The 13,594-nt window shown below is 38.4% G+C and overlaps 1 protein-coding gene across 1 annotated transcript; it reads right to left on the bottom strand.

The window, feature by feature from the left end:
• Positions 1-264: 264 nt before the first annotated feature.
• Positions 265-7,001, bottom strand: rgs4 (regulator of G protein signaling 4). The gene is made up of 5 exons (XM_038715104.1): positions 6,818-7,001; positions 6,382-6,495; positions 4,380-4,444; positions 2,533-2,696; positions 265-1,894 (listed from the first exon to the last, which is right to left on the bottom strand). The coding sequence occupies exons 1-5, from the start codon at positions 6,859-6,861 to the stop codon at positions 1,649-1,651; spliced, it is 633 nt and encodes a 210-aa protein (XP_038571032.1). The 5' UTR covers positions 6,862-7,001; the 3' UTR covers positions 265-1,648.
• Positions 7,002-13,594: the final 6,593 nt, after the last annotated feature.

Here is a 13,594-nt window from a genome sequence, read left to right as displayed (position 1 = left end):
AATATCCATCCATCCATTGTCAACCGCTTATCCTGCGTACAGGGTCGCGGAGGGCTGGAGCCAATCCCAACTTACATCGTGCGAAAGGCGGGGTACACCCTGGACAGGTCGCCAGTCCATCGCAGGGCCACACATATAAACAAACAACCACTCACACTCACATCCACACCTAAGGACAATTTTGGAGACACCAATTAACCTAGCCTACATGTCTTTGGACAGTGGGAGGAAGCCGGAGCACCCGGAAAGGAAAAAAAGACAAAGTTCTGACTATCAGCACATTTTATTTGTAAATAGCCACAGATATGATATAAATAGGACAATGGCATCATTTAATAAATATTTACATACAGTATCTAGTTTTCCATTGATCAGACCATCACAGTATGTTGATGAAACATTTTGGTGAGAAAGGCCACCAAAATCCATTCAATTAAAGTGACGTGTAACATTATAGTTAAACATACTATTAAGTACCCTGTACAAATCACGGTATTAAACATCTGAACAAAACAGTTTGACTTACAGGAAAACTCTTTAGAAACGATCTAATGAGTCACAGTTTGACCTTTTCACCAGGACTGTTTGTTAACTGAATTACACGCAACAGAAAATCAATACTGCAATATTAAAGCATTTTAAAAATTCCCACTAGACGCAGACAATTTCCAGTAATGAGAACATAGGCATCAATATAATCCATCTGTTGTTGTATGAACATATACAGTACAGTATATAAGTACTGAGTAAAACGTGAAGCAGTAGCTGCTGATCCGTAACATTTATGTTCCCAAGTCAATATGATGGAAAATAACTGGGTCTACCTAAAGTCAAACCCCACTACAAAGCAGATGAGTAAGATGATTCATTTCATCTATACCCAAAAATTAAATATGCCCACATCACCTGTACTGGGTTAATGGTCATTATCATAATTAAACACTGATGTTTGTAATACTGATAGGTTAGTCATATTTGCTTTTATCACTCAACGTATGATTTTGTTGTCTGTGTTCTCATCACTTCGTTAAGTTTAGTCCTTCTTAGAAAGAACTTGATATATTACTTTAAAGATACAAGTGTACATTATTACCTAAATAGATCAAAACTTCCACGCTATTCCACTGACGACATGCTGCACTAGCAGTAAGGTTGTTTGAAGGTGTGTCTGTTTGGTGAAAGTAGCTTTACATGTTAGACTTTATCTGGTGTGAGAATGAATAGAAACCGGCCATGACTTGGAGAGCAGGTTATGTTTTGCAGTGAAAGCATAAGAAAAAGCTAAGCTTCATAATGCAAACATTTTAGCATTATCTGTATTTATATAGTGTGTTGAAATATTGAAATAATGAATCAGTTACCATCAACCTTTGGGAAGGGAAAAAATTCCCGACAGCTGATGGTGAAATATTCAAATATTTTTCTGGTTAATGCACATACAGATATACAGTAGCCAATTCAAACCCTTAAATGACTACCAAAGACTTTCAGGGATTAATGTTAAGTAAAAAAAAAAGACAGACAAATCTTTACTACATCACATTAACCTTCTAATTCACTGGTTTTCTAGTCTTTACTTTATTTGTATCTTCCTTCACATACATTTTCAATCTTTGTCACCTTCTAGTCTTCCCTGTTTGCTTGCCATTCAGGCACCTCCAGTTAACGCCTGCCTGTTCTCGGCAAAGTCACAGTTTTTCTTCTCTTTCTTCTCCTGAGCAGCGGTGGTCTGTGTCTGACCCAGATCCTGGATCAGTTTGGAGTTGAGGAAGCGCCTGTAGGAGTCTTTCTCCATCAAGGTGAAGATCATCTTCTGAGCTTCATTAAAACAAGACTGGCAGGCGTTCTCGACATTCTGCCTTGTTTCTTCTCTGGTCACTGCATCCAAGTTTACCTTAAATTACATAGAATGAGAGGTAAGAAAGGGTTAAGATGCTAACACATTTCACAAGCACAAGAGCATGAAGTTTTTGCATACATGAAAAAAGACAATGGGAAGGGGAAAGTTACTCAGAAAAGCAGAATGTCAGCTTTTCTTGCACCTTGATGTTTGGCCACAGGAACACAATTACGGAAATTGCACCAATGTCAAAAACATAAAAATAAGGCAATATAATGAAATTCCTTACAATTTTCTTTGGTGAAAAGTGGAACAAATTAAACCCTTTCAGTTTAAACCCAAAGGACTAAATAGTGCACCAAATGTTCTTCATCCATGCTAAGCATCCAACTTCTCAAGATAATTAATACCATAGAGTTTAGCCTTTAATCAGGAAGGTGACTGACTGGTAATTAGTGTAAAAGTATTGTTGTGCATGTGCATATTTTTAGCTTTGCAATCACAGTTTCAAGTATTCACTTCACTGAAGGACAATGAGCCGTTGCCTTCTACATTTTCCACTTTGTAACCTTTTTAAAGATGAGCTAGGTGTTGGATTTTTGTGAATACATTTTCCTCATACTAATCAAGCTCACTCACTGATGTACAGTTTACAACACCAGTGCTGTCGTATTTTTCCGATAAGTCATTACCTCATTGGGAGCATCTGCCTCTACATATTGCTGGTAGATCTGCTTGGCTCTGATCTGCAACTTGGAAGGTGCAGTCTTCTTATAGTCTTCGCAGGCGACCCAAAAGTCCATGTTCTCTTCGCTGAATTCTGACTTCAGGAAGCTGGCGAAGACTGTACGACCCACTAACACAGGCGGAAGAAAATACAGATCCATGAGTGCAGGTGTAAAGGTTTATGATAACACACATTCGCATGGCTGATTCATGCTATATTGAAGAATCATTAACAGAGAGTAATAAATATTGACATACAGATGCACCTGTAAAATAATAAGAAATAACGACCATGTGAAATACCTAAATCTGGCATACTTGGTTGCCAGACTTGTGATGACTGATGCAGCAGAATTACAATTACACTTGTCTGATTTCAGACACAAAGCTCAAAAGCTAGCCAAATGCTGCCAACTAGCCTGGGCCAATTTGAAAGCCATATGGGTTTGAATTGGCACCCAATTACTCATATGGTGCGAGAACAGTGGAGTAATGACACATTCATTTTGAGGCATTAGTATAAATTACAGCGAGGCAACACCAGAAAGTGCTGTATTAATCTTCATTTCAGGCTTTGTGTCCACGGGTCAGATTTGGCAGACTTCAGTTGGATTACTTTAATGCCGAGCTGTTGTCCACTCACAAATGGGGCTAAAGCTTTTCAGAATTTCTGGCAATAGAAAATTATGTGAGCAAGAGTGTGCAATGGATGCAATGCACGTCAAACTTCCTAAGTGAAAATAAACACTCAACGAGCATAGCCAGGAAGCACGAACACAGCGTAATTACACCGAGTTTCCATTTTGCGAAAAAAAATCCAAACATCAATAAGTGCATCCTGTCTTTTCAGATACACAAGACAAGTGTTTTCCAATAACCAAACCAGTTAATGAAAGTGCACAGTACACAGATCTGAGCCTTGAAGTCATCGCTGAAGTCATTTAGTTACTGAAATTGATTAACTTCTGAATCACAACTGCTCCGAAATCCTACAATAGTAAGAGGACAGATGGAGGAGACCATTGAGGCCCCAATAAGATAAACAAAAGAAGATTGATGTAATGAGAGCTGAAAGATGAAGTCGGAAAGGAAGGAAGAAAGACATGATGATGTTGGAAGTCAGCGGATGGGGTCATGGAGCAGGTCAGAACTCAGCTAGTTCCCTCAAGGCCATTGCTCCCCTTTTGTGTCTACGCACAGTGTAATTCACAGAGGGCTTATGAACACACAGACACACATACACTGCACTGGTCAGCACGCCCTGAGGGGTCATTAAGCAGTGCCTTGAGACACGTAGCAGATGACCAGAGCATGAGAATGCGTCAGAGAGCGCCAGAGTGTGTGTATGTGTGCTCAATGTGCATGTTTGTTTGCCCCAACCAGGTCTCTGTAACTTTCCTTGACATCGTGAACACAGATTTAATGTGTCCTAATTATCAAAACCAACACGTCTATGTCTGTACTACTACATTTAATTTCTAACTTTGTGCCTTACAAAGAGTGAAAGAAAGTATCACTTTTGAGCTTGAAAAAACCTAACTGGCCACCATTAGCGAGGAATATGAAGTCTGTTTGTTAATATTCCCATGACTGCAGTCCGATCATGTCACATGAGAGTGGCCATGTTTAGTTTTAAGGAGTTTTTGTCATAAACCCTGAGAGATTCTGATGGAGAACCAATGAGTCAAGCATCCGCCTGAGAATGTCGGCATTGTTAGTGTCCTTTGGGCTTGCTTTGTATTTGAACACAAGTTCATTAGTCTTGTTCTAGTTCAGGTTCCACTTTTTTTAGGTGTGAAAAAATAACACTTACTTTCACTGCTCATCACGTGGCTGAAAGACTCCTTCCATTTCTCCACCTCAGCTGCAGTAGGTACCCTAAAATACAAATAAAGAGAGGTTATTAAATAAGGTTGCATAGATCTTATGAATGGGGAGTTTAAAATAATAGCTGCAGTATGTATAAAATAATTTCTGTGTAAACTGTACAGTAAATTCCACTTCATGTAGACTCTGTGTTTGATCTTGAGATATTTTCATTTTTGTCCCAAGCAACATATATTCCTATTGGGAATTTAGCATTAAATTCTATTTAATTCCATTTCTGCTGTGTATATAAATATGGTTAAAAGTACTTTTTGTAGTATTACTTCATCCATTAATAGATCGAGAAACTACCATGCTAGTTCCTGTCATCCCACCCAAACAAATAAAAATAAAAAACTTTATTCGAAATGTCTCCAAGAAGTATTTCCATCACAATCGGACCGCCTTGTAAGGAGGATGTTGTTCTAAATGAGTACAGCTCATCCAGGTGCAGCAATTCATTGATCAATAATGGCAAATGGCACAATGGCATGATTAGATCAAGCCAAACATACATCAGAACATCTGCATTGATCAAAATAATGAATAGCTATACCTGGTTAGAAAAGAGAAATCTACATTCAGACACAGTACTTGAACACATGTCACAGAGGCTCTACAGCATGTCTTTGTGTTGTTAATGGAATGAGTGATACTGCTTCTGAACAATGACAGCAGGAAAACAGAACATTGATTATGTTCTCTGAATAGGTACCATGTTGCTGAAAGAGCACGTGTCAGGGTAAGAATTGTTGATGCTAACCAGCTTATGAAGAACACTTCTGAGGGGAACACTGATTATTAAGGTCTCAATAAGTCCAAAATAAGACATAAGTACTGGAACAGAAAGAGTAATTATATGTCAAAGTAATACTCGTGAAGGTTTTAGTTAGTTTTCTCCATGGCAACACAAACCAACACCTCCAATAGACAACACAGCAAGCGCCACTGAACCAAAAAATTAAAAAAATCAAGCAGGAAATTATCTATTTTCCATTCAATAAAATGGCTTTTTTTTTTTTTTGCTTTGTGCGTCAATGCAAGCTTTCTTTCCAATTCAGTCTATTCATTTCTTTTCTCATCACCCCATCACCTCTCTTCAAACAAACCTCAGACAACTCAATAAAGTTCTAATGATTCATTCAGAAGTACGTCATTACTGATGGTCTACAGTTTGAACACCAGCACCAGCCAAAATTTTCCTCTTAGACTTCTGGGAGACTAGTTTGTCAAGTCTTAAGACTTAGTCACAGCTTTAGAGTTAAAGCCGAGTTGCAAGTCATTTTAGATTTTGTTGAGTAATTTAATTAGTGAAAAGTAATGAGTTCCTAATCTCAAACTATTAAAGTCCCCACCTACAGTGATTAAACATAACTATTTGATAAATACAACACATTTATCATAATGCATTATTTATCATTTTGGGGAAATGTATCAGTGACAATAAATGCACCTTTCAGACACATGCAGACTACATTTATAAAAAGGCACGACTCTCTCTCTCTCTCTCTCTCTCTCTCTCTCTCTCTCTCTCTCTCTCTCTCTCTCTCTCTCTCTCTCTCTCTCTCTCTCTCTCTCTCTCTCTCTTAAATGCCAGCAAACACACCCTGACCATGGTCTACCGGTCACTCACTGATAGTGTCCTCACCTGTAACATCATTATCATCAATCACCATTATCTCCTAGTAGATAGCTGCAGTGGTGAACACAACTGTCATCATATTTCATTATGAAGTGCTTCCAGATGGAAATGTAATTTGTTTTAATGCAAAATGTAAGACCTCCTCAAGGAACATGAATGGAGCGTTTGTTGCTTTAATCATAAACCTTGTGAATCTGATTAAAATCTCTTTTTTAGCTCCCGTGAGAATAGCTTGTTCTGGGATGTGAAGAATAAACACAGATATTTTAAAACATCCAGAAACTGAAGTGAAGAACCTTCCTCTGACCTTTTCACAGCCGCTGCGGCAGCGACAGTCTTCTCTTTCGTCTGCTTCTGATCCGCTGCTTGGGGTTCAGGCTTTTGGAGTAAGAAGCTTATTTTGTGCTTGATGTCTTTGGCACTGCGCAGAGGAAGATGAGAAGACAGTGAGTAAAATGCATTTTAGAAGATATCAATTTGTTTTCCAGTAATAACATCTGGACAAAGACTTTCTCATATGAAGATCTGCTATATGTAAACAAGGGGTTAGTTACTGATTGCTTGTTTCCATATTTAATGTCATACACTGGTGTTTTATTTAAAATAAAAAAAAGATAAAGCTCATAAAAATCAGCATATACATAGTTATAGATTCTGAAAAGCTACATTTACCTGCAGTTTTATCAGCAGCAATATAATTACATTTTTAGCCAAACTACTAGTTCAAACTGTATTGCACTTACCTTTTCAAGCATGTTGCAGGAAGTGTTGCAAGTCCTTTACACATGCTGTTAAATGCTTAAGACACAAAGTCAAATTTGTTGTTGTAAACGACAACAGGGAGGGAACAGTGGAATCCCGAGAAGCAGAGGTTTGTTGAGCTGTGTTCTCCGGTTTTAGACAGCAGGCTATGGGTGTCTCCACCCCCAACAGTGGTTTTATACCTCCAGAGTGCACAATGACAGACGACGGACCAATCACACCAGACCGGGGGAGAGAGAGAGGAAGAGGGGGAGAGAAAATGGGGGAAATTTACAGCATATGGGATTGTAGGTAACCAAAACAAAAGGTGTTTTCCACAGAGGGTGGCGGCTCAAGTATTTTAGAAATTAGTGAACTCAACCCTCTGGGGAAAAAAACAGAGCTTTGTCAATCAGAGCAAAAATCAATGGTCTGTGATTGTCAGTGCATTGAAGGAGGTGGGAAATTTGGTAATTTATTTTTATTGGTGGACCCACTTTCCAATTTCCAGCAGCAACTAATTGTATACTATATATATTATGTGTCATAGCATTTTTGCTGTTTATAGAACACCCATTTTTCTGCTTTGTAGTAACGGGGCATATTGCAATACATGTTCTAATGTACATTAATTAAAAATATTACACAAGTTACATTGTGTATTGTTGCACATGGGCAGGTGAATTCAAGTTTGCATGTGTACAGAACCCTCCAACCCCCCAACCAAAACAGTGTACAGTGTAACCCCCCAACTAAAACAGTGTACAGATTTACAGTGTAACTTCACGAAAGTTACACTGTAAATCAAACACTGTTACAAAAACCTTTGTTACTTTTTGTATTAATAGAAAATGATCCAATACATTACAATTCAACAGATCAAACCGTCAATCCAACCATGACGTCACAGCCAATTAAACTTAATAAAGAAAGAACAAAAAGTTTTTTGAAAGATTTGATACTTTCTTGTCTTCTTCTTGGACCTCTCTGTTCAGTGTCCTAAATGTACTGTACTGTTAAATTACGGAAAACATGCAATCTGTTCAAACTGAAGGTGGAGTATTTGTTATTTCTGCTATAGTTGATGCATGACAGGCATCATCAGTCCTCTCTCAATTTTTGGGGGGACTGACATTGTACACGTCAATAAATGTTGAAATGATCTTGCCATTTCTGACCAAACCAAATAATAATAACAAAGATGAAGGTGTCAATAATAATAGAATGTGGCGCAGCAACTTAAAAACAACCTTTTTATTTGCTGCTGAGCAACAGACAGAGTAAGTCTGAAGAGACATCTCTACCTAACAAATTCTCCTCCTGCTCTATCTGTAAATATCACAGTGTGATCCAAACTGGTTCTGATCTCACCAGCTTACTTAAAACAGGATTCTTGTTTGGTTTGTTGGTTTGTTTTCAATAATAAGCAATATTAATTAAAACCTAAACAGCTTAAGCACACTTGTATCCTGTGATCATCATCTGTTGGCACTTCTTTGTAAAGTGTTGAGGGACCGTGAAGCACTTCAGAGCCAACGAGCTGTGCAGATCTTTGATCTGCTCATTCATCTCAACCTGAGAAGACTAACTGATTCAACATCTGCATTTTTACTCACAGGTAATAAACAAATAAGATTAAGCTATAGGCAAGCAGATGTAAATTTAAAGTAAAGAGCATAACTGATAATCTGATAAATGCAAGCATGAAAATAAGCATCACCTCCCTCTTTACTTCTCTCTGTCTCCTGGAGCCTATTTTACACATTATCTGATGCCTAAAAGCAGCTTGGATTCTTTTCTCCAAGTGATCTAAGAGCAGCTGAAGCTGAAACATTCCTTTTCTGATTTGTAGCCAACATATGCAGGCATTTAAAGCATGGAGGTCTGCCAAAGGTTTCCTTCAAAGGAATAATGAATTCAAACAGTGCGGGCAATCTTTTTTAAATTGACTACAATCAGAGAGGAGGTTGTGATTGCTGTTTGTGCATTTGGCGAATGGTCTTCTGAATGACAAATGTGCTGGATCTCAAAAATATACTGACTAGCATTTTTAAACAGTTTGCAAAGCACTTTCCTCAACAACAACTTATTATGAAATATAGCAAAGACCATCCACAACTCTTACAAATTACAGTTATAGGAAAATATTGTGCATTAGCAAAAATACATTTTCAGGGAAACATGGTGCTTCTTTGGATGACATTTGTCTATACTTTTATTTTACATGGTCATATGTATTGCATTTGCAAATGTTCACGGGCAACATTTTATCTAGATTTTCCATTTTGTGTCTTGAAACTAAAATAGTTCAGATATGGTTGAGATGAGTTTATTAAAATAATTTGGTTAGGGTGAGAAAAAGGTAAATAAAGCAAACATCAACTCTGTGTATTATGCCAGCAGTCTGAAAAGTAGTGTTAAAACATATTCTGACAAAAACAAATCCAACTCAAGGGCCACTTACAAGGTTTTTCCTATGCTTCAGTGGGTGGATTTTTTTTGTCACTTTTAGTACTACTCTTCCATGATTGCTTAACAGTTAAGCAAGTTAAGTTCATTCACACTGTTTGGGCAGACAACCTGTTGTTAGCAGTGATTTTGAAGAGTAGTAGTCATTTTTTTTAAGAGTGACATTTGCAGGTACGTTTACGTGCTGTTTATTGCAGCTAATTAGCTATGTAGCCTGTAAAGTGATGTGAGCAGTGCCCTTTTCCAAGGTGAATGTTTGTTTGGTCGCATTAGCAGGCCAGCTAATGTGGTTGTTGTTCCGAGTCTGTTGGCTCTTTGTGTTATGCAACTGCTGTCTGGCTCAGTGTGCTGTCTGCACTGCCGACGATAGACAGCCAACATTTCTGCTTTATGCAAGATATGATTTGCTGAATGGAAAGAAGTTCTCCATTTACATAGACGGATACCTGACCATTTTCCATCAAATCAATGCAAAAGTAGGGGGCACCATCATGAAACCAAAAAAATATATCCATCCATCGTCAACTGCTTATCCTGCGTACAGGGGGCTGGAGCCAATCCCAGCTGACTTTGGGCGAAAGGCGGGGTACACACTGGACAGGTCGCCAGTCCATCGCAGGGCCACACATAGACAAACAACCACTCACATCAATTAACCTAGCCTGCATATCTTTGGATGGTGGGAGGAAGCCGGAGCACCCAGAGAGAACCCACGCGGACACGGGGTAGCACTGTCGCCTCTTGCTGTGAGGTGAGTGTGAGTGAGTGCTAACCACTGCACCACCGCGCCGCCCAGCAAAAAATATATAATATACATAAATGTTTCCTTTTTTTTGTTTCTGATATTTTTTTTATTTCTCAATGAGGGGCACAATAAAAGTGATGTACAGAGCAGATATGTGTGCTTTGGCAGACAAAAAAAAAAATATTTCATTTCAGTTGGACTTTAACAGTGTGATTTTGTCGATTTGGTTTCTGCCGACAAGTGGCTGATTATGAATTCTGCCTCGCAATCTCCTGTTGGTAACTGGCCCTCATCCAGACAGCAGGATATGATTAGAGCACCAGAGGCCAGGCTTACACAGCAGCAAGGTGATGATGGCTCTGTGTGTTCCTGGTCCACACACATCGCACCTGATAAACCAGCTCCATCTCTCAACAGGCCTTTTTAACCCCAGCAGCATCTCATCATGTGCTGCAGAAGCTAGACACAGATTTGCAATCGTTGGGTTAGACCTGCTGATGGACAGGAACATATGAAACTTGAATAAAATGCAATCAAGATGCAAAGTGAAAGGAGAAAGTATGATTTAAGTTGATTAAATTACAAAACTAGATAAGTATATTTTACTTAAAGAGTATATTTTACACCTCTGGGGTGCACAAAAGGTTTCCTGAACAAGTTGAATAACTAAAATGTTTAATAAGGAAACCAAAAACACACAATTATAGGGAATCAACAAAGTGACTAGAATTCATCCTGTGGGGGACATTGGGATCTGTATCAAATTTTTTGTCAATCCATTCAAAAGTTGTGGAGAAATTTCACTCAAGACCACAAAGGACAAACTCATGGTGGTGCTGGCGGAAAAGTCAGAGGATCACCAAAGTTGGTAGGAGAGAATCAGTAGAACCATTTATGTCTGTACTGAATTGTTTGCAATCCATATAGTACATGTTGATTTACAGTATTTCACTGGATAATTGAAAGCTTTGACCTCTTGATGGTGCATGCAGCAATACATATCACTAAAATATATTTAGCTACTGCAAATTAGTTCGAAAGTAAGTTTAAGGAGAAATGTTCACACTTCCAGCAAGAGGGTGACTGCTCTTGGCCAAATTGAATAAAACACACACTGAAACAAACACATCTTCAAACACAAAAGACATAAAAGGTCAAAATTGGATTTATATGAGCATTTTCTGACCTGCCACCCCTATAGTTGTTATGATTAGGTTAAGACAACTAAACTTCCCTTTCTACGTTTCACATACATCTCTATTTTTCCAAACCACCTCTCAAAAAATAAGTCTAGTCTGTAGGTCACAGGGTGGGAATTAGCCTAAAGTGTTGATATTGTTTATATATAGATCCAGAGTAGAAACTGTTCTTTACCATTTCGTGCTGGTTTTCAGCAAGCTGTGTTTCCAAAGCAAGTGTTGTTTTGCCCAAAACTAGACAGTGGAATGAAATTAGCAGCATTGCAAGTTCTTTCAACAGGATAGTAGGAAGGCAATCATCCTTGTTGAAAAAAATGTTTGTTTAATGTGTGTTGATGTGGGTCACATCACATATACAATTTAACAAATGGCTCCAAAAGGTCAAGAGGAGCCAAGTCACCATCAGGAGAGGGGATATGGACCCTCATAAACCACATCAAGTGACAAGGAACGGCCTTGGTAAAGTGTTGTCTCAATAAATTATCACTCATACCTCTCCTCATCCCCAGTGATCTTATACCTCATCAGAGGAGGGAAACTAGAGCCTTTCATAAGCCGTACACTTCATTTCCATCCGTTAGGTAGAGGACAGTTAGAGAAGGGTAATTGCAACTCCCATATGGTCTAGAGCTGCATCTGTCATCATGAGATACACTCAAAGTGACAGGTAAATGTGTCAGGCAGGATGTGGAAATTAAAGGAGGGCCGCTAGCAGTCCCAGTCTCATTTCATTATTCCACTTTAAGCTTGTTTACTGTGTTCTGTTAACTAAAAGCAACAATGGCTGGCTATGTATCTCATTTCACATGGGTCTGCATTACCACAGTTTTCATTGGAACATATCCTGATAATTCCTGAAATATCGAAAATTGGGATGTGACACTCAATATGAACAGTGTATGGAGAGGACGTGACCTTAATCTGAACTGCAAATAGCAATAGGCTGGCCAGATCCATTCACCTCAGTTGTCCTCCTATTTATGACGCACAGCGTACATGCAGCAGAGCAGAATGCACTTTGTAATCCCCCAGGATGACGGCTGAACCATGACAACATGGTCAATACATCTTCCCATTCTACACCTTTACCCTCACATGGATGAGAAACAGAGAAAAGAAAGTGTGAGGGAGAAAAAAGGTTGTCCAGCCTAATGTGGATATTATTTAGTTGGGTCCAGCTAGTTAATGATCTCTGCACAGTCCAATCTGCCTATTATATACACGAGGGGGACACAAATACCTCAGTGTAATTTAATTAGTTGAAATCATTCCTTTCTGGTACAGTATCAGGAGCAGTGGTGGAAATGTGAATCCGAAAGGACACTGTAAACTCCCTTTTGACGCACCCTATTTTTACACATTAAACATTGTTGAAGTCATAGAAATCCTGCTCTCTGTGAGCTCCTACACAAACACACACCGAGCAAAGTCAGAGGTCAGCAGCGCAGAGAGTTTGTGGTGGAAATGGTGAACCAGGTAAAATGAAGATAATTCCAAGATAACTCAAGTTGATGACGACACTCATTATTGTAAGTGCAATAAAACCTTCACGAGTAAAAAGCCAATACTTAATCAGGACACCTGTTCAACAAGCATAAACATGTAGAAAGCATACAGAGTGTGTAGTGACTTTGCTGATGTAAACATTACTGTTGCTGTAACAGCATTTAATTATGTTTAAAATATTCCATTTTTATCCTGTTCTTATTTTTTTTATAAATAACATACTGTATTTTTTGAAAAGCACTTTTAGCAATGAAAAAGAACCAGTAAGAGTATTGATAAAGAACTGAACCGATAAGAGTAGTAGTAGTAGTATCAATTCATATCCATCCCTAAACAGCACTACAATTTGTCAAAGGTACATTTTAATGGGGACCTGTGGGTCGCTGGGGCTTATTACATTGAAAACCTATCAAGCTGTCGAGAAAGTAATCAAAATTGATGGTAGTGGTTCGATTTCAAATTTCCTCAAACACTGTTGGTATCTTTGACATATCTATTCTAGTTAATGTAATGTTAATGTTGATTATTTGATGATTCATGTGTTTATTGTTGGGAGGAAAGGAGAGGAGAGGAGAGGAGAGGAAACAACATCAGAGCAGCAGAGTAGAGAATAATTTGAGAACCTGTTCTTGGAAGCTTAATAAGTAATGTCATCAAATCTGTCATCAAGAAAATAATAAGTAGATCCCAGCAATCTTTGTGATTTTAAATAACCTTTGAAAGAGATTCTTTATGTAGCCCTCGTGATAATGAGAAAAAAATCAAACAGTTTTCATCCTTCATTCTTTTCTAAAACTAAAATGTTAGTTTATACCAAGAGGCACACATGCCGGGAGCACAAACAACAAGTCTCCCAACTT

Source organism: Micropterus salmoides, unplaced genomic scaffold (genome assembly GCF_014851395.1).
Source record: "Micropterus salmoides isolate LMB-PRFRI ecotype aquatic unplaced genomic scaffold, ASM1485139v1 Ms_hic_scaffold_13, whole genome shotgun sequence".
NCBI lineage: Eukaryota > Metazoa > Chordata > Actinopteri > Centrarchiformes > Centrarchidae > Micropterus > Micropterus salmoides.
Note: the sequence above shows the minus strand (reverse complement) of the source record. Positions and strands in the feature narration are given on the sequence as shown.

Excerpts from the sequence above, each read along its gene's own strand:
- rgs4 (XM_038715104.1), bottom strand. The coding sequence starts at position 6,861 with ATGTGTAAAGGACTTGCAACACTTCCTGCAACATGCTTGAAAAG. Across the intron at positions 4,445-6,381 it reads GCCGCAGCGGCTGTGAAAAG|GGTACCTACTGCAGCTGAGG; the intron begins GTCAGAGGAAGG and ends TTTGTATTTTAG. Across the intron at positions 1,895-2,532 it reads AGGCAGATGCTCCCAATGAG|GTAAACTTGGATGCAGTGAC; the intron begins GTAATGACTTAT and ends ATGTAATTTAAG.